Source organism: Ursus maritimus, unplaced genomic scaffold (assembly GCF_017311325.1).
Source record: "Ursus maritimus isolate PB19 unplaced genomic scaffold, ASM1731132v1 scaffold_23, whole genome shotgun sequence".
Taxonomy (NCBI): Eukaryota; Metazoa; Chordata; class Mammalia; order Carnivora; family Ursidae; genus Ursus; species Ursus maritimus.
The window spans coordinates 28,020,069-28,040,758 of NW_024424786.1; the positions used below are offsets into that span (position 1 = coordinate 28,020,069).

Sequence of the window (20,690 nt, forward strand, 5' to 3'; positions counted from 1 at the left end):
AATCCCCTGGGACCAGACTTAGAAATAGTATCCCCTCCCCAGAGTTGAGGTTATGGAAATAAAAATGATTGCATGTTTAGTGGGTCCTAAGGAGTGCAAGATTGGGAAACCCACGACCCAGTCCTGACCCATCCCTTCCTCCTCCCATCACCTCAGACTCACGTCTCTCCTTCCCTTTGTTATTACTTCTCAGGGGATTCATTGCCTCATGAAAAATAGTAGTTGAGTTTAATTTTTCATTCAGCAGCTTTTTGCTTGTATTTCCTTGTCTGTCCCAGAGCCTCACAGATTACAGGCTTCCAGCGGGCCCATGGATGTCCTATGTGGGATCCCACTAGACTGTTGCACCCCTGACAGGGGTTCCTTCTTTGAATGGTGCGAGCATGTGGCTTACTTTGCTAAATGGGAACCACATTCATGAAGAGCCTTCAGCTTTTAGAAGACAAGTACCAGGGGGAGCAAGGGTTTTGTGGGATCCTCCCTCCTCTCCCTCCCCCATTCTCCTCTCAGCTTGGGCAGCGTGCATGTGTGACTCTTTCCATGTCTGCACTAGCACCGGTGACGAACACGGACACTGACTGTGATTTCAGACACTACCACCTGACTTTGTTTCCCCAGTGAGGGACTGAGCTTAGGGAGATGAAGTGCTTTTGAGACTCAGAGGGGTGGGGAATCCTGCGACTTCACAAACAGATGCCCAGTCTGGGAGTTAGGACCGAGCTTAGGCTTGAATTAAAAGTGTAACATGGGGAGAGGCACTTCCTCATCTGTACGGAGAGGGAGCCGGACCGAACAAGCTCTGTCTTCCACATGTCTCCAGCTGCAGATCTCTGAGGTCGTGTGGGCAGGGTCAGCAGCTCCGACGGCCAAAGCGTGAATCTTCTCCTTCCCATCCGCAGAAGGCACCTGGTTGTGCCATCGGTGAGCTGGTACAGATGAGGGTGAGAATGTTTTAAAGTCACCTTCTCCAGCAGTGTCTTCCTAATTGTGGTTACCACTGTAAGATTGAACAGCACGCATTCCTCTATCAAATCTGGCCAGCCCCAGCCTGTCTCTTTTGCCTTCATCACTGGCCTAAGCCTGAAGAAAGAACTTGAAAGGAATGGAGAGCATGCCTCCCAGAACCAAGGCACTAACCTTCAGCTAGGCTGGGGCAAATAGGATTGCTGCCCAAATCCCAGAAGCCTTCCCATGATCCTGGCTTTCCTGCTTGGCTTATTTTAAGCAGATCGCTGCCTTGGGTTGGAAGGGTCTCTCAGGCAGACTGAAGTGATCTAACAGGTAAGTCTTAATATTTAACACAGCATGTACATGTATTTGTCAAAACCCATCAGCATTAGGGAACTTGGGGTGACAACTTCAGGGCTCCCTTGCTCTAGATGTCTAGCATTAGCATTTAATTGTGTCCCAGGTGTGGACAGAGGCTCTTTGGCTTTTTGCAAAGCACCCCCTTGACAAACACTACCAACCACCAGAGTGATTAAAAGCATGAGCTGGAAATGAAGCCAATCAGGCTGAAGCCCTCCGTTCCACTTCATTTCAGGAAATGCCAAATATGAAAGGTGAGCTCTGTTCCCAGCAGCCTGAGAGTGAATCTGATAACGGGCTCCTCTGTGGACACGAGCTAGGAATTGGAATGCAGCCAGCTAGCCCTTTCCCATCTGGGCAGCATGCAAGACAGGCCTGAGGGAAGAAGGGCCCCTAATTCAAAGACATTCTCAAGTTGGGATCCTTGCAGCTCTGCCTCCGCTGACGCACGCATGTGACCACAGGGTTTGGGCTGGCTCCTCGAGTTCTGTTCTACTTTGATGGTTGGGGATTGACAAGCCCGGGGGCGCGTGCAAGGACAGAGTGAAAGTCCGGCCCGGTTTGACGTGCCTTGCGTCCATGTTCCCCGTATTTCCCTCACCACTTCTTCGTCGGTCTCTGGGCTCCTGATTCCTGATACATATGGTATTCCTCTCACCCAGTAGCAATATCCCCGTGGAACCATGCCTTTGAAAGTGCGATGACTACAGCAGCCACTTCAGAGAGTTACTTTTCTCCTAAAGCTGACCCATGATTTCATAATTGTATATCCCAGATGGGCACCACCTGTTCTTACACCTTCCCCCTTCTCCCCTCCCCAGTCTGTTTCCTGAATCTGACTATGGTTAGCACACACCCTGGGTTTAAAATGCACTCTCCAAGCTGGCTTAGAGTAGAGTGCATTAGCTAGCGTCTTTTCAGGAACATTTATCGGGTACCCATATGTGTATGGCATTTTAAACCGAAGTTAAATAATGCAGGCCATGTACTTTAGAAATGTACACCTTACGACTGATCACAGTTGACGAGTTAGTTTCTTTGGGAATACGTTAGTAGGGAAAAAGACACAAGATCTTAGCCCTCAAGGGACATTAGATGGCACTTAATCCAAGTCCCTCTTTTGCAGATGGCAGAACGAAAGCAGGGCAGCCTGCGCTGGTGGCTTGCACGACTCCTCAGTGGCAGAGCTGGTCCTGGCTCATCCCCTCCAGCCGGGTCCCTGCGGCACACTTTTTCATAGCATGTAATCTAGGCTGCTGCCTGTGCCTTTGAAACAAAGGTAGAAGACCTTAGTTTGATCAGCTAGCATGAGGAATCTGCAAAAAGACCTCTGGAAGTTGAAGGAAAGAGAGAAAGAATAGATGGATAACTCTGAAAAGAGCCCAGCGAGTGCAGCTGGGCGTCCAGAGAAGAGCAGATTTCCAAGAAATGGTTAGGACCAAGATTGTAAACATTCGAGTGGAAGGAAGCAGTTACAGCATGGTATTACGTTGTTACAATCTCCATTGGAATAGTGATGTGGAAATAGGCCCCAAATGTAAGGACCATTAGATTATTGCCAAGCCCCTAACTAAGGCATAGAGTTTTAATGGAGGCTGTGTCTTCAAAGTCGTGCGTGATTAAAGATAGATGAGGATGGTGTATACGGAGGACTTGAACAGTACAGGCAAGCCGTTGAGTAATGGCCTATGACCCGAGCCTGGCCGGTGGAGCACTATTCCTGGAACTCCAGGGAGAGAATGTGACGTTTCCGACACCCGCACTGCAGTATGCAAAGGCATCTGTTCGTAATGACAGAAGGCTGGCCCCAGAGCATTTCCCCGAGGTAAAAAGAAAAAGCTGAGTTCGAGTGGGAGGTGGGTAGTGGTGAGGAGAAGGGTGGAATTTGAGTTCTCGCTCTCTTGGCTGGGAAGATGCTTTACTGTCTACATAATCGACTTCGTACTACACTGGGGCTCGATTAGAGAGGACCCATCCTGCGCGGCCCTACTCCGTTTTGATCCCGTAGTCAGCTGCGGAGTTATAGATGAAGTGACAAGGATGCTATCTTGATTGTATCCAGCTGCCTGGAGTAAGTCAAGGGCAGAGAGGCCCCGCGTGAGGAACAGCGCTCACTAACGGCTCCAAAGGAATCTGAAATTCAGGACACCTCTGATGCTTTTAGAACGGCGTAGTTTAGCATTCTGTGACCCAGTGTCACCCAATTAAGTCCCTGTGGAGAGAAGTCTGATAAGTGGCTTCGGCTAACAGGAAGAAGATTGAAATCCTAACAGCATTTGACCCTAAAACGGAGCCAGTGTTATTAAGATTGCTGCAAACGGGGGCTTGAAAAGAAGGGCCCTTGGGAAAGTACATGGATTGGAGAGCTGTGTAGACTCAAAGTAGCCACGGGGTGGAGGAAAATGCGGCTTCCATCCAGCAGGGGTGCCGACCGAATGGATGCCTCCCTGTCCCCCCAGCCCTTTTCCCCCACTGCGTCCATCCCTGGTGGGTAGTGCAGTGACTTGTGCTTGGAGCCTTTCCGAACGTCTTTAATTCCACGGAGGGGGACCGGTGACTGTGGTACCAGTGTGCCTTGAACGGGCAGGTGCTCGGTGCTGACAAAAGGAAACTGGCAGTGCCTGTGATGGAGTGCGCCCAGGCCCACGGACCGAACAGAAGCTACGGCTCGCATACTGCGTTGTTGCTCTGGGCTCTATAAAACTGTAATAGTATCATATTATTTTAATCTACTGAAATCCAAACCCCAGAGTAGGAACGCAGCAGCAGCCTCACACATCTGAGGAAATGTTCGACATGGCTTCGTTTGTCTGCAGCTATTATGATGGCGGCTGTGGCTGATTAACTCTGTTGGGTACAACATGGTGTTAATGAGGCCAAGGCTGTGGGTTTGAGAGGCCTGTTAGGTGAACTGGTTTCACACAAAGGAAACCCCAGACCACGCTCAAGACCCGGGTCAGATATCCCACAAAAGCGTGTGGATGATCACGGGAGGACAGTGTAATGACTCAGCGAATACCGCTTACCCGCTTCTGGAAAAGCAGTTTAAAACATGTGCTTTAGCAATGGTGAATTATTGCTGTGATCTTCACGTGCAAAGGATATCACATTATTATTAATGGTAACTGTTGATCAGTACTGTCGCAGACTTCCTTTCTGAATTAAGGAGAACACAAGCTCTGCCTGTGAGGGGAAGAGAAAGGATCTCCAGTCCCTTCTTTCATTCTCAACTCTTTCGCCCGCGGAGATTTTGTCCATTCGAGCGTTGCATGGATGTGGAGGGAATGCTGTCCCATGCGGGCACTGCCCTTTGTGGGCGTCGGGGCAGCCTCCGCGTGCTGCAGCACGTGACCGTACAACTTACATATATGCGGGTGAATACATGACAACGATAATATTAATTTAAAATACACAAATAGGATAGCCTGTTGGTTGAGTTACCCTCAACCAGATCTTTCTCAACTTACCAGAGGGTTATCCGATAAACCCGTTGTAAGTTGAGGCTCCTGACTTCGTTCATTCAGTTAAGCATCTCAGTTTCAGCTCAGGTCATGAACTCAGGGTTGTGAGATTGAGCCCCACGTGCGGCTCTGTGCCGGTTGTGCTTGTCCCTCTCCCTCTGCTCCTCCCCTTGCTTGTATACTCTCTCTCTTCGTCTCTAAAATAAATAAATCTATGAAATCTTAAAAACAAAAGTGCTCACATTAGCCTACAGTTGGGCAAAATCATCTAACACAAAGCCCATTTTATAATAATGAAGCATTGAGTATCTCCTGTAACTTATTGAGTACGGAAAGCAATAGCTATCTGAGTACAGGATGGTTTTACGTGTATTGATTGTTGACCCTCGTGATTGCGGGGCTGACTGGGAGCTGCAGCTCGATGCCAGTGCCCAGCTATCTTGAGCGAGGATCGTACCGCATACCCCTGGCCCAGGAAAAGATCCAAATTCAAAAATTCGAAGTAGGTTTCTACTGAATGCATATTGCTTTTTTACCACCGTCAAGTTGAAAAATCGTAAGTTGAACTATTGTCAGTTAGGGACCATCTGTTCTCTAATATTCTTTTAGGAATAGTCCTGTTAAAGATACTGTGTAAATAATGGTTTGGAAGGGCGAGAGTGGAAGCAGGGACATGAGTTAGAGGCCTGTTAACAACAGTGTAGGTGAGAGATGATGATGGTTTGAGCTAGAGAGAGGGGTGGGAGAATTGGCCAGAGGTGATCAGAAATAGAGCCAGCAAGACTTGCTGATGGATGGGGTGTGGGGAAGAAGGAAAGGAAGGAATAAAGACTGACTTGTAGCTTTTTGGCTGGAGCGGTTGGGTAGGTGATTTACTGAGATGGAGAGGATTGAGAGAAGGGCTTATCCGGGGATAGGGACTCAAGAGTTATGCACTGGACATGTTAAGTTTGAGATGCCTATTATTCATTCAGTTGAAGATTTTAAGTGGTTGTTTATCTCAGGAACATTCTGGGCCAAACAAATTTAGAGATCAGTAGATTAGGGAAGGTGATTGGAACTAGTTGAAATGACTCAGATTTTTTAAGGAAGAGACTAGGGCACAGGACTGGACCCTCAGGAGCTCTGTGGTTTAGAGGCCCAGTAAAGGATGAGGAATCATGATTGCTGAGAAGTGGCCCCATGAACAGCTGCTAAGTTGTCGATACTCCTTAATGGCACGAACTTCCTTTTCTTTCAGTTAAGGCTAAGCTAAATTATACAGAAATACATGGGGAAAGATATTGGAAGTACGTCACCCCCCAGCATACCACATTCTGTTTCACAAAACTGTATCTAAGAGCCTTCCCAAATACAGAGATCAAGTTTTTGTTTTCAGTATGTTACACATTATAGAATCAGACACGTTCTCTGTACATGAGGCTTCTAAAAGGTCATAACGATGGTTGTGTGCTTCAGGGAACTAGGGTTTAAAAAAATTTTTTGTTTAGAAACAGACTTCCTGGGGTACCCGGATGGTGTCGTCAGTGAAGCGTCCAACTCTTGGTTTCAGCTCAGGTCATGATCTCAGGATCATGAGATGGAACCCCACATCGGGCTATGCGCTGGGTGTGGAGTTGGCTTAAGACTTTCTCTCCCTCTGCCCGTCCCCACTGCTTGCTCTCTCGCTCACTCTCTCTAAATAAATAAATCTTTAGAAACAGACTAAGTTTTCACGATCACCAGATTTATTATAAATGAAGACAGTCTGTTAAGCGTCTGCCTTCGGCTCAGGTCATGATCCCAGCGTTCTGGGATCCAGCCCTGGTCAGGCTCCCTGCTCAGCGGGGAGTCTGCTTCTCCCTCTCCCTCCGCCCTTGCCCCCCCCCCATTTGTGTGCTCATTCTCTCTCCCTCTCATGAATAAAATCTAAAAAAACATGAGTGAGGACTGTCGAGTTGCAGGGATCCTTGTATTCTTCGTGTGTGTGTGCATTAAGAGTGGCACCTGCTTCCTTCATCATTTGTGAAGAGATTACCTACCTTGGCCCAAATAAGTGAGCTGTTACTACATGACTTGACATTTCCCAGCAACAGCAGGAGGATTTGGAGGAAATTAGAATCTACATCTATCTTTGAATATTGATAGAATAACTAGCCCCTGTTTAAGGGAACATCTTCAGAAGCCCATGGCTCTGGGAGTCTGTCTGTACCGTTTGGGTAACGTAGCGCTGTGTTTGGTCACCGTCTGAACAGGGAAGTGATTATGGATGTGTTTCTCCCTCAGGTCTGGCGGGAGTTTCCTGACCGCTTAGTGGGTTACCCGGGTCGTCTGCACCTCTGGGACCACGAGATGAATAAGTGGAAGTATGAATCTGAGTGGACCAATGAGGTGTCCATGGTGCTCACAGGGGCAGCTTTTTATCACAAGGTAAGGGAGGAGGGCAGGCCGGGACAGGTAGGTCCGAGGTGACAAAACTGCACGCATGACACTTGTTCTGTGTGGCCCAGTTGAATTTCTGCTGAGTTTGGAAAAATGTCCTGCTCAGAGGGCTTACAGAGGCCGTGTTGTCGAGTGTGTCAACTAGACTTAGTTAAGAAAGAAAGAAAGAAAGAAAGAAAGAAAGAAAGAAAGAAAGAAAGAAAGAAAGAAAAAATTTTTTTAAGTTATTTTTCTTATTATACAAATCATGCATGCTCATAATAGAAAATATGGAAAATTCATAACAAATGTTACCATATAAGAAAAGTCACACACACACGTCACTCATAGTCCTGTTACTTAGAGGTGACCATTGTTACTGTCTAGATGTTTTCTCCAGTTTGCCTTCTATTTACTTATTCACATATAGAGACAATTGTAAACATTCTCATTAGCCTGCTTTTTGCATGTATTAGGAGTTTTTTTAACATCAGCATTCCTTCATAACATAATTGCTAATATACTATTGTACTGATACCCATAAATCATGTGTAACTATTCTGCTGTCACTGGATATTTAGATTGTCTCAAATTTTTGTGTGTGGCTATTCTAGATAATGCTTAATAGCTAATGCTTAAATAGTGATCAATATCTGTTTTCGTAACTGTGTGTACTGGTGATCATTATTTTTTATAGATTTCTAGAAGTAGAATTATATCAAAGGGAATGAACACTTGGGGGAAGTTTTGAGATATATGTCTGTTGTTTTCAGTATTGTTTGTGCCAGTTTATACTCCCACCAACAAAATATAAAACTATCTTACTATAATCCCCACTTGCATGAAATATGTAAAAAGAAAAAATCAGACTGAGCTGTTTTGGTAAATGAAAAAGGATCTTACTATTTTCGCTCTGATTTGACTACTGTGGTTGAAATCCCTTTGTGTCTTTTGTATTTCCTCTCTTCTGAGAATTGTCACTTCACCTTTTTGACTCTTTTTCATTAGGGAGAGGTTGAAAGAGGATGCTTGGGACTTTAGAATATTCAGGTTGAGGGGAGAGTGCCCCGGGAGCGTGTGGTCGACTGAGCCGTTACCTGCTCCGTTGTCAGCAGCGGCACGAGCCACTGCCGTCAGGAGTCGCCTCTGCATCTGGCCGCCCCGGTGCCGTTCCCAGAGCGGAGCTGTAGTACAGTGATGGCATGTTGGTTTCTCAGCCCCCCTGCTGCGTATTTTTCAGGGCTCTCAATCCAGAAATGGGTTTTTGTTCTTAGCAATAATTAAATAAGTAAGTGAGATTCATAATTTGTGGGGTTGGTTTATGGTTGTACACTGTGTACACTCCCCCCCCCATGAATTTCTGCAGTATCTCACACTTGTAGGTTATGACAGCTTCAGAACTGCCTCATTCTGGGGCGCGTGGGTGGCTCAGCTGGTTGAACATCTGACTCTTGATTTCGGCTCAGGTCATGATCTCGGGGTCCTGGGTTCGAGTTACGCATCAGGCTCTGCACTCAGCACGGAGCCTGCTTGTCTCTCCCTCTCTCTCTCTCCCTCTGCCCCTCCCCCTACTCAAACACACACACACTCTCTCTCAAACAAATCTTAAAAAAAAAAATAGAATTGCCTCTTTTTATATTTTCCTTTAAAAAGCGCACACCTTTGCAGTGTCAGTGCACCAGGAGTCTGTCTCTGTTTGTATGTGCAGTCTGTAGACAGAACGTAGCACACAGGATCGAGCACTGTGGCTCAAGGAGAAGAACTGAGCAGAGATCAGTGTGTAGTATGTCTCTGACTGATATTTTACTTATTAAACAGATGATACATGAGTCCAAAAGGCCTGCATCCTCTAAGGGCTTCACACTCTGTCTCTCTTCTGCTTACAATTGGGGATTTTTAAAACAATGACAGTATGAAAGATTCTTGGTCATCTGACCAAAAGCATTCTAATACTTCTTACAGCCTTGTGATTATTCAAGAGAAAGCTTGTCCCCATGCCCTGATTAAGTTGTCCTTCGACTGTCAGCCACAGGGCACTGCTATTTGAATCTTTCTTCTTTTTGTCTCACCTGACAGTATTTTAATTACCTATATACCTACAAAATGCCTGGGGATATCAAGAACTGGGTGGATGCACATATGAACTGTGAAGACATTGCCATGAATTTCCTGGTGGCTAACGTCACAGGGAAAGCTGTCATCAAGGTAAGGCGTCCCGGTCCAGCTCTGCCACTGATTTTGTGATCTTGCACAAGTTTCAGTTTCTCTGAGCCTGAGAAATGCTCATAAATATATATGAAGCATTGGATTACATGAACTTTAAACTCCCTTCTAGCTTTAAGATTCTGTGGTTGATGCAGTCACATTGTAACATTGAAGCTAGGCTTTGATAATTTAAACATATTTTCTTTTTTTATATGGTTTCTTTAGGTATAGTTTTTAATCTCTGAGATAAAGGCTGCGATGGTCAGTCTACGAATCATGTTTTTAAAAAACCTTTAATTGTATTCTCAAATCTGATTTGGAATCTAGATCTGTTAAAGAATGCAACTTCCGTCTTTCTTAAGGTGGCTGGGTTTTATTTTTAAAGACATTGAGAAGATAGTACACCTTGTCCAGTTACAACTGTAATTTTTCTAAACATTGTTTTTAAATATCAGTCACGAGTTTTTGAAAGTATCTTTGCCAAAACATATTAAAAGCTGAGAGTACATAAGGATCCCACGGGGATCTCTGTATCTGTAATGGGTGTCTATTCCTGAAATGTAGGTTTTGCTTGAACCAGATCCCCAGATGTAGAGAGAGTTTACTTCTTTTTATGAGTGGAATTGTCCTGACCTTTTTTCCTTCTGGATTAGAATTCCATATAAAAATGGGCAAAAATGGCTTCTCGGCCAGATTGCTGTACTGGAATCTTCCCATACCGGAAGCTTACATTGGAAGTGTGGTATGGCCTTCTGCACTGATATTCATGCTATGAATTGATGGGAGAAGCCGGATTAAGCCAGAGTGACTGAAGGAGGAGAAAGAGTCCCTGTCTGTGCTCTGTAATCTTGGTCCGGGCCTCACCCTGTCCCAGCCTCTGACTCAGCTTTGACTGCAGGAAAAAGGGACACAATGTCAATCACAAAACTAGTTTTAAAGGAACCCCTCTTATCTCCAGAATTGCTTTTTGATGTGCTTCAAGATATTTTTAGCTGCGCCTGCTTACTCTGGACAGTCATTCCGCCATCTGTGTGCTTCTTGGCCTGGCCTTAGTTATCTAGCTTTCCCTCCTCCCCCCACCCCCCATCTCGTTACTGTTTACTTAGCTTCACTAGGTTAGGATAATAGTCTCCCTGGGTTTGCTAAGAAAATCATTAGAAGTTTAAGGTTTGGGAGAGCAGGAGGGAGAGTCAGGGAAAAGAATTCAGAGGGTGGGGGGGACCATTGGATTTTTTTCCTGATTGAAGGGAATTGCAAAATAACCTGGCATCTTCAACAGCATGGCGCTGCTCATAGCATTTGCCATTAGCTGGAAGAAGGAAAAAGAGTGCCTGTTGGAACTAAGGTTACGGTGAAAGTTATGGGAAGCTGTATTTCATCGCCCTTATGGCTGCAAGAACAAATGGTGTTTATACAAGGACCTTGGCAGTGAGAAAACAGTCATTAAACAGGAATTAAGGAGCTTGTCATCACCACTTCTTTCCAGTTACAGAAGGCAAAAGCCCTCCAAGCCTTTTTTATTGGGCCCTTGTGAGTTCTGCTGTTTCCAAGCCAGACGGAATTGAATGGAGGAACGGTGAGGTGTGTGTGCGCGCGTGTGTGTGCATGCACGCCCGCGCATGCCCATATACGGGCGCACGTGTGCGTGTGGCGGGAGCAGGCAGCTCAGCTTACAGAACAGGAGCATGCATAGCGGTGTCACAAGCATGATGTTATTGTCCTTGGCACTGACAGCCAGGTATATTTTTGTGCTTCTCTGGCAGGTAACACCACGAAAGAAATTCAAGTGTCCTGAGTGCACAGCCATTGATGGGCTTTCTCTTGACCAGACACACATGGTGGAAAGGTGAGTGAGCCTCTAACCAGAAGTCTGCCCTAGCCTCTGATCCCCATTTCCTGCCTTGGGCCTGTTAATGGGACTTGTTGGAGATATAAGGACAGCAGCTGGTAGCCATAGTCACCTCCTTCTGCACTGTGGGAATTGGGTTAGTTCAAGCCCAGGTCACCCAAAGAATTAATTTGGAATGCTACTCACTCAATTTGTAATGGCTGGAAGGGTCTTAAAAATATAGCTGGCCTTACGCTCCAGAAGTCAGATTCTCCGTGTGGACTAAGCAGTTAACCAAGTCCGCAGTCATTTGAGTGGAAGCTAGTTAATTCCAAGAAAATAGCAGGTTGTTTTGCAGGATAGTGTCTCCGTGTGACAGTAGATGTTTTATTAGAAAGAATTAAACCAAACCCAGAGACAAATTACCTTTGCCGACCAAAAGACCTACCAAGAACAGAATCGAAAGCACAGCTCTTTGCATTAGAGAGAGATGAGCAAGGCAGCTCGGAGATATCCTTTTATCTCAGTCCGGTCAGTTACTCAACAAGCACGCCTTTGTGTGGAGGATGATACCGAGCCTTGTAGGAGAGTGTGAAACAAATGCGAGGCGTACATCCTCCCCCAGGACCGTGATAATCTTAGCATAGCCTCATCATTCTCGCTTGCATCCCAAAGGTCCCCAAGCTTGGCATCTCCAGAATCAAACCTCATTCTCCCAAAAGGCAGCTCCTTCCATGAGACCGCAAGCTTGGACATCCAGTGGCACTGTTGTCAAGGGACCAGGGCGCACTCAGTGTTAGAGTCGCCTTATACAGTAAGATATCTAGTCAGGTTTGCACAGGCTCATACGGGTCTTCTCACAGCGTCCATTTCTGAAGGGAATCAGCCCTGTTCAAGTCCTTAAAGCCTGGAGGATTTTCTGATATGAAAGTTGTTTCACTTGGCCTGGATTCTTCTGTGATGCTTTCATCCTCCTTGTTTCTTATTCTTACCCTCTAAATAATCCTTTCCTCTTTCATGTATAAGTATCTTACCCAAATGACATGACTTTTATCAGCTGTCAATGTGAAGTAATATATTATGTGATTCTGGAGATATCTGTCACTGGGATCATAGGAATTACACAGTCAAGGGCAGTGACATTAACTGTCATAGCTCATTTAGAAGAGACCCCAATTATGGTTATATCGGAGTACCTGAAATTATTATTAAACCTACCTCCATTCTTCGTGTTTGGGAGAATTTGTAGCATTAAGCAATTGGGTAGTTGATTAGGCTGAGTTAAAATGGTGAGGTTATATGGTAGAAGATAGGAATTTTAGGGAGAAAGTTGGCCTGATGATGGCCTTGAAGTTCGTGCTAAGGCTGAATAACTCTTCTCTATCACCACCGAGATAACAAATGTAAAGAGACTTCACACGCAGTGAGAGAGATTTAAGTTAGAAGAATTATTATGAAACATTGAAGAAAGTAACGAGGAGAGATGTGGGTGCTTCCTCTTGGGAATAGGCTTTTGAAGATAGAATAGATGACTGTCCAGATGTTGTTAGGCTTGAATCAGATTCTGTCAGAGTTTATAATTAACAACAACAAACACATGTGCGCATGTGTGTAACAGTCCAAAGCTATATAAGTGCCATAAGGGAGGCTTAGAATGTTATAATTGATCAGAGGAAAGAGAAGTGACGTCTTACTAGGTTGATTACTAGGAATAATTTTGTAAAAGATGACACCTGAAGACAGCCTTCAGAGACCACTATGGTCACTGGGCAAGAAGAGGAGATCCCAGGCGGGGGAGATTGGGTGGCCCAAGGTTCCAGTCAGTGGGAGGAAGGTGTATCTGGCAGGCAGTGAGGAGTCCAGTCTGGCTAGAGTGTAGAATTCTGGCCTGTTGGTGCCAGGCGCTAAAGAACTGCCCAGTGAAGGAGTCTGAACTTCTTCAGGCTCTGATCTGCCACTGAAGGTTTTCGAATAGGGGAGCTTGATCCAAGTATTGTTTGAGATTCATGTGGAAGTCGTGCACAGAATGGAATGGAGGTGAACAAATTGAAGAAAGCACATTTGGAAAGCTTGAACTAAGTTGAGTGTGGAAAGGAAGGGATGGATTAAATTAGAAGATGTGGGGGGTCTTTTTGTTTTGTTTTTTGTTTTGTTTTTTCCCCCCAAAGGAAGATATGCTAGAACTTGAGGTTATGGGGAAGGAATCGGCAGAGGGAGCCTAGATCTCAATTCTGGAAGAATGGTAGTACTGTCAACAGTGTGAATGATACTGTTAGGAGACGCCGGTTAATGAGGAGGGAGTGTGGATGGTTGCACCTTTAGCTGTGTAATTAATGAGGACAGGAGGAGATTTGAATCATGGGTGAAGTTGGAGAGCAGTAAGGTAGGTGAAGACCTGGGGTCTTTCCCTCCTACATGCACACATAGATATGGAGCAAGCATTTGGAAACGTGGAACTACACCTTCAGGAAGGGAGATGAAGACAAAGGTAGATATTGGAAAGACGTCTGCCCAGAGATGGCCATTGACGGGAGAATAGCCAAGGGCAGAATCTTGAGAAACTCTGACATTTAGGAGACAGAAAGAAATAACTGAAAACAGAAGCAGCCAGTGGAGAGGCCAGGAGAGAAGCAGGATCTATGGTGCAGAGAAGCAAGGGAAGAGCACGGAACCTGCAGCCCGGGGAAGGGCTTTGAGTTAAATGGTCAGTGGTGACTTGGAAAAAAGTAATGCCGTAGAGTGATGGCGCTTCAGGGTTACGGAGTGGGAGTCTGTGTGAGGAAGCGGAGTTAGTGAATGTAGAGTACCCTTTTGAGAAGCTTGGTAGGGAACAGAGGAAATCAAGCTTGAAATCAGAAACGGGGAGCAAAACTATTTGGATTAAAGACTGAATCACTAAATTATTAAACGAGGCACTTAGATCGGGAGGGAGGAAAGCATGATTTAAGCCATCTTGGGTAGACCAAGAGCTAGAGTTACAACTGTAGAATTGTTCGTTTGTTGGTTGTTGTTGTTTTTAAATAGTTGCCTTTGCGGAATGCACATTTTGCACCAAACAGTGAAAGAAGTTAACCACCTTGCAAGTTGTGACCTCGTGTTAGGTTTTGTGGTTTAATAAACTTATTTCTTCTTATATTTGAGGTCTTGGAGCAGAAATCTCAGTTGTGTAGGAACGTAGCTTTTACTGCCCAGCATCCATTTCCAGGATCTGCTGTTAATTCTTTAAGAACCGGAAAGCCAGAAGTCTTTGTAACTGTTCCTTTTGACCAGTCGTTTCACCAGGTTAAGGCAATGTGGCAAACGCGCAGCACTGATCTTAAGAAAAAGAACGTTGTGTTTTGATTCAGGCCCATCTTTGTTCAAATTATGGCTTTGCCACTTTTAGTAGCTGTCTGACTTAAAATTGATTTGCCTTATCCTGAATTCCAGTCTTTTCATCTCCTGAAATAAGTGTATTAATAGCTATCAAATTCCGGTGTCCATTCATGGGTTCTACAAATACCTGCTGAGCACCTTTGTACCAAACACTGTGTTATGTGCTGGGGATGAATGAAGTAATAACATTGGCAAGCCCGTAACCCGATGCCGGGCCACATTCGTCTCCTACCCAGTTTCCCCAGCATTAGTCCTCAAGGCCCCAGGTTACTTTAGGTAATTGGATGTGTTTACAAGGAAAACAGAAAACCATGAGTCCTTTCTCCCGCAGACACTTCCAGCACTTCAGAGGTAGACATTGGCGGTTCTTCGCCTGTTCGTACTAGATTAGAAAACCAACCCAGGGGAGCATTTACTGACAGGGTGGCTGGACCACTGACAGGGTGGCTGGACCACTGACAGAACAACTCAGGTGAGCCACCAGCAACCAGCCAAACTCACCATCTGCCCCAGCCTGTGGCCCAACCCAGACCCCCTGTGTGAAAAGAAAGTAGGAAACACTGTCAGTACCTGGCGGGAGAGTTAAGGAACTTTACCACTCGGCGGCCAGCGGCTTCTCCAGTGCAGGCTGTGTGGAGAGAAAGAAGCAGTCACTCGGCCTGGGTTAGCCAGGGGCAGCTGTCAACAAGTCAGCTGGCCTGAGCCCCAGTGGCCTGTTGCCTGTGGCCCGGCCCTGTTGGCAGATCTAGTTATAGAGGAGACATTGTCCCCGGTGCTCTCCAGTGGGCTGTGGAGCCACTGGCCTCTGCCAAGAACTATGGCTCTTCTTTAATACGTGCTCGCTGGTACCCGTGCGGGGCATGGCTGGCCTTCACTGGCCAGAGTCTACAGGCATGACGACTGGAAACTGGAAGAATCCGTACATGTTTATAGGCAGAACAGCTGCCAGAAGTAAGACCTTGGAGAGACTGACTTTGTCTGCCACCGCCTTGACCTTGTACTTGGAAGAGAGTGAAATCGCTATGCTCGCTCAGTACCCCTTTGCGGAGACTCCTCAGTCTTTCCCGGGATCCCCTCGGACGCCCACCTCCTGAGTCTCACAGGACTGCCAGCAGGAGGGAAGGTCCGTTGCCTGTGAGTTATGGTAGTGCGTTGGGAAGCACAAAGGCTCTCTTGCCAGTGTAGACCTGCGTTAGAGACCCAGCTCCAGCCCTTGGCCATATCGAGGGGGCTGCTTTAAGGAATCGGTGAAATCACGTTTGTAAATTATCTGGCGCATAATAGGTGCTCAACAGTTAATTTCCAGACCCTCCACTTGGACTCTGGAATTATGTTCACAAATAAACTCATATCGTCTCATCATTAAGTTTTTTTAGTCTCAGGAGCCAGACCGCCTGGGTTTGGCTCTGCCTCTCATTGTTATTTGACCTTGGGACATGTTACTTAGCCTCTCCATGTCTCAGTCTTCCCAGTGTAAAATGGGAATAATCATAGGGCCTACCCCATGGGTTGTTGGCATGATGGAGTGGGTTCCTAATCTACGTAGGGCCTTTGTAACAGCCCGGAACCTCTGATACTTATTCGTCGTTGATTTACAGTGGTGGACACAGGGGTGTTATTAGCTGGAAGAGCTCCACATGAAATGTAACACATTCTTTTAGAAACATAATGACCAGGAGAAAAGAATCGATGACTGGCTTCTTTTTAATTGGTTTCTTCTAAAGCTCCAAGATGCAAAAACTCGTGGATTAAAATAATTTGAAACAAGGCTTCCAGTATCTCAGGACAGAAGAGACTTCTGGTCTGTGTCTTGACATTCAGCCCCTCATGGGTACATGGTTCTGCCTGATTGGTTTGTTCTTACTGTAGCTCTCGGGTGCCTGGGCCTGACTTGAGGGGAGACAGTACGGACCTTTCTGAAATCCATCCTGGAGGGCCCCTTAACTTCAAAAGCCGTGTTTACGAGCTTGATTTTCCCCCTCGGCTGTCACTCTCAGCTGGCCTGATTGACCAGAACCACTTCCCGCCAGTGTGCCTGACCTGCTCACCTGAGGGGGTTGCTCACGGGCTCCAGGGGTGGTATGGAGGCAAGGACACTGCCGTCTTCCCTCCTGTCACGGAGCCCGATGGCGCCGCTCGCTCTGATGCGGGAACGGCAGCTCTCCGTTGGCTGTTGGCCGGCAGTTCGGGATTGCCCTCCATAAATGTTGGTCAAGTGAGTGAAGGGTTTATTGTTTGGAGGTGAGGTTCCCCTCCTGTTATCTTCTTCTGCCTTCCACTGCTCCAGGTGTAAGGTCCTCCCCTCAGCCTTTTAAACTTCAGTAAGCTGGAGCTCAGATCCAGGAGCCTTCTTCCTCTCCACCCTTCACCTTCTCTTTAGCTGGCAGACATGGGGTTAAGAATTGTTGGCAGCTAATCCACCTTGGTTTGAGGCCTGCTTGTACTGAGGGGGAAGAATGACTGGAATTTGAGGGGGAGGGGAAGAGATACTCTGACCTCTGCAGGCCCTGGCCTCCAGACAGCATCCCTGTTCACTTTCTCCTCCTGAACAATAGTCGCAGTCCCCGCAGATCACTTCTGCTCTCCACACCCTCCCAACCTTTTGTAAGAACCTGGGAGCAGGCTGGGGACACTTGGATTTCTTTTGTTGATACCAAATAGTATGTGTTTTGCTCTCATATGTCAGCCTCTTGAATATTTTCTCTGTTTTCCTCACTCCTTTCCCTCTCATCCATCACCTGCCTCCCTCCCCAAACCCCTCAGGTCTGAGTGCATCAACAAGTTTGCTTCCGTCTTTGGGACCATGCCTCTTAAGGTGGTGGAGCACCGAGCTGACCCTGTCCTGTACAAAGACGACTTTCCTGAAAAACTGAAGAGCTTCCCCAACATCGGCAGCTTATGAAACAGGCCAGTGGCAGAAGTGTGAATGTTAAGCTTGGACAGAGAAGAACACAGCCTCCCCGGCACTCTGATATCAGGGTGTGGGGGATCTTTCACTGGCATGCTGGACCGGGACACCTAACCTGCTTCCTCAAGAACCAGAACCTAAAGAGAGTGTCTCAGTACCTTGTTGATGCGTGCCCTGTTCTGGTGTTTCTTATGACCTCCGATGGGTTCCTGTTGAAAACGCCAAATGGAAGCCTTTGTGGCATGCTCTGGGTTTAAATCCAGCTCAGGCTCCCTTTGTTTGCAGTTCCAATAGAACAGTCTGGGAGGAAACGTCACTGACCCTAAGACTGCAGAGAAGACAAAGCTACCGGCCATATTAGATTTGGGGAATCGTGTAGATTGTGCCCATATCTCACCTCTAGCTATTTCAGATCAGTGAGGATTTTAGGTGGAAAAGCCAAACCAAGAATTTGGTGCAAAATCCCAACATATTCGTGGGATTTGACATCTGCCCTGGGACTGGTGACATCTGCACTGGGCCCACACGTAGGCAGAGCACTGAGTGCTGAACTGGGATCCTGTAAGTTCCATGAACCATTCCTCTTTGGTTTGGCTTTTTGATATGATTAAAATAATTTTTTATTCCTTTTTATACTATGTCTGAAATGCTAGTTATTGGTAATCCAAGGAATGTTCTGTTTTTGAGTAGTTAACTCCATCTTCTGGTTAACTCTGGTCTGCTGTCCATGTCTAGCAGGATCCGTAGCCAAGAGGAATATCCGGGGCCATATGCGTCACGTAGAAGATCCCACCCTGTAAACATGCTGAGAGAAGATGTCTCCCAGAACCTCCACGGAATCCGTTTGCTTCTTGATCGATCCAGTCCGTTTTTATAGGTATTCTCAGGGAGAACAGAGGGCCTCTGACGCCGTGCCCTGAGCTGTGCTGGCCAGTGCCATGCTGTGAATGTTGAGAGCACTGTGACCCCCCACCCCAAGGGGATGCCAAAATTTCCCTCGTTCTTTCGGTGTAAACTGAACGTTAGCCAGGGAAGTTCTGGCTAATGTTAAATGCTGCTCTAACAACCGCTTTGCAATAGTTGCCGGTATATTTAGATCGTTCAATTTCAGCATTTAGTAATATTGCACGTGTGTGAATTATACCTCTTTAAGCCCCGTTGATGAACAAATCTACTCTGGCAAATGTTAGATGTTATGGATTCGAAACAGATTTATCTGGCTCTAATATTAAGATTAGCCGCAGTTTGGGCTTTAGCCATAACATATGTCCCCAGAACACAAAATACATAACAATTGGCTTGGAATATGGTTATAATTACTGAAACCTAGCTGCGTGCCAGTCGAAGTCACTCGTACACCATCCGTTGTTCTCTTGAGTGACACGAAGGTGAATAGTTACCAAGCGTTAGTTTTTAAACGTGTAGTTTTAACAAGAAAACGTGTAGTTTTAACAAGAGTCGCTTCAGGTGTGTCCCCATAGACTTTGAGAGGTCAAAGGAAACTTCAAGAAGTAACAGAATTGAAAGTGGGAATCGCGGGAGTTCATCTTCTCTCGTGATGAGGAGGGAGACCACTGGATTGTTTCTGGTGGAAGGGACGAGATGCAGCCTCTGCCCACCCGTTCATATTGCAGGTATGGACACGGAAGCTGTGATTTGTCCAGCGTGTTACCTTCAAACACTGGTGCCTAAGAAATACTCTGGATTTGAATAATTATATTCTGGTCAGTAGGGGACACGGGAAGGCGCTTAGTCTCGTATTCATAATCCTGGGGATGGTAGGATAGAAACCAAGAGAAGGGCGTTCTGTTGTCATGGACGGTGAGTACTGCTACCCTTTCTGGGGTTCCCTAGCTTGTTTCCCCAGATTCTGGGTGGGTGGAGGGGTTGGGCCTCACATTTCAATCCCTGCCGGCAGCCAGGATCTGCGCCAACGTTGTATATGTGTTGTCCCCTCAGCCTCGCCCCCTCAGCTTTTCTGCTCTTTTTCACGACGCTGGATCCACCGCCTTAGTGTCTGGCTTGTAATCCGGGTCCCCCTCTCTGAGGGTAACTGTTTTCTTTCTCTTCCTTTTTAAAAACTTCATTAGCCCTTTGGTTTTAGAAGAGGAACACTTCAATCCGAGATGATTGGGAGCCCCGAGGGCTGTGTTGGGGTGACTTTTTCACCTTCTTAGGCGTCACCGGACTTCTCGGGGCATGAAAACTCCATGAAGGCACCTCACTGCCCCCAGAAATATTGCGGGTTCCATCTGGCAACATAGCATGGAACCATTTCTATTACAGAATGAGTATTATATCCTAGGCACTTGAAACCTCGAAGTTTCTATCCTATGAACAGACAGGTGGTACAGGTCACAAGGAGAGATCCAGGACAGGGATACAGCGAGTGGTCATGATGCATGGGTTCCGAGGGGGCTGGGGACTCCGCCCCCTTCTTGTATTTCTGAGCTGCTCACCAGCAAGCCTCACCCATAAGCTTGGGCTGGGATCATCTGCCCTTGGGATGCCACAGAGCCTGGTTTCAGAAGCGGAACAATAATGCTAATTAAAATGTCATGTTCTGGCCTACAGCAGACAACAGCTGGGTTTAGCTTAAGAAATCTTTTTTAAGAAATTGCATCTTGCTGGTCTGTACGGAAGATAAACCTGAGCTGGCCCTGGCTCTGGCCCAGATGTGCACTAAGTCACTCGCCTTTGCCCCCAGGGACCTAACTGGGATAAGCCAGCTTGGAACGCAGGTTGGAAACGCTTTTCTGCTGGTTAACATTACATAGTTCTTAATATACTTATCTCGTGTATTTTAGCAAGCCCCCCACGTGTTTAGGCAAGAACCTCCCTCTCTAGGAAAATTAAAGAGGAGAATCACAACTTCTATTCTCAGAATCTCTGGTTCTTTCCCGCTAATGACGTGATACTGCCTCTTCTCTGCACTCAGTGTCATGAAGTTCAGAACTCTGGCTACTGGCTCCTCTACCAAAGCCGTATGTCCTTCCAGCTGGGCTTCCAACTTGCGGTTTTTCGGGCTAGTTTCTCCGCTGCCTTCGGAAAGAAGTGAGCGTCCTCCTGGCGCGTGTTGACCAGGCCTGGGAGCTGGAAGGGGCAGGCTGCCTCTTGGCTGTCATTCGTTGAAGGAGCTGCTGATCACCCCGTGCCCCCAGCGGCTGCCTGGGATGGTGGTCTCTGGCAGGAGTGTTCCTGCCAC

At 46.6% G+C, this 20,690-nt stretch overlaps 1 protein-coding gene across 1 annotated transcript in view; it reads left to right on the forward strand.

The window, feature by feature from the left end:
- EXT2 (exostosin glycosyltransferase 2) overlaps positions 1 to 18,118 on the forward strand; it is a 135,125-nt gene extending 117,007 nt beyond the window's left edge. Inside the window, exons 11-14 of the mRNA XM_040638981.1 lie at positions 7,035 to 7,178; positions 9,246 to 9,374; positions 11,138 to 11,220; positions 17,341 to 18,118. Coding sequence (XP_040494915.1) covers positions 7,035 to 7,178; positions 9,246 to 9,374; positions 11,138 to 11,220; positions 17,341 to 17,479 — 495 coding nt within the window. The 3' untranslated portion in view covers positions 17,480 to 18,118. The remainder of the gene's footprint in view (positions 1 to 7,034; positions 7,179 to 9,245; positions 9,375 to 11,137; positions 11,221 to 17,340) is intronic.
- The last annotated feature ends 2,572 nt before the right edge of the window (positions 18,119 to 20,690 follow it).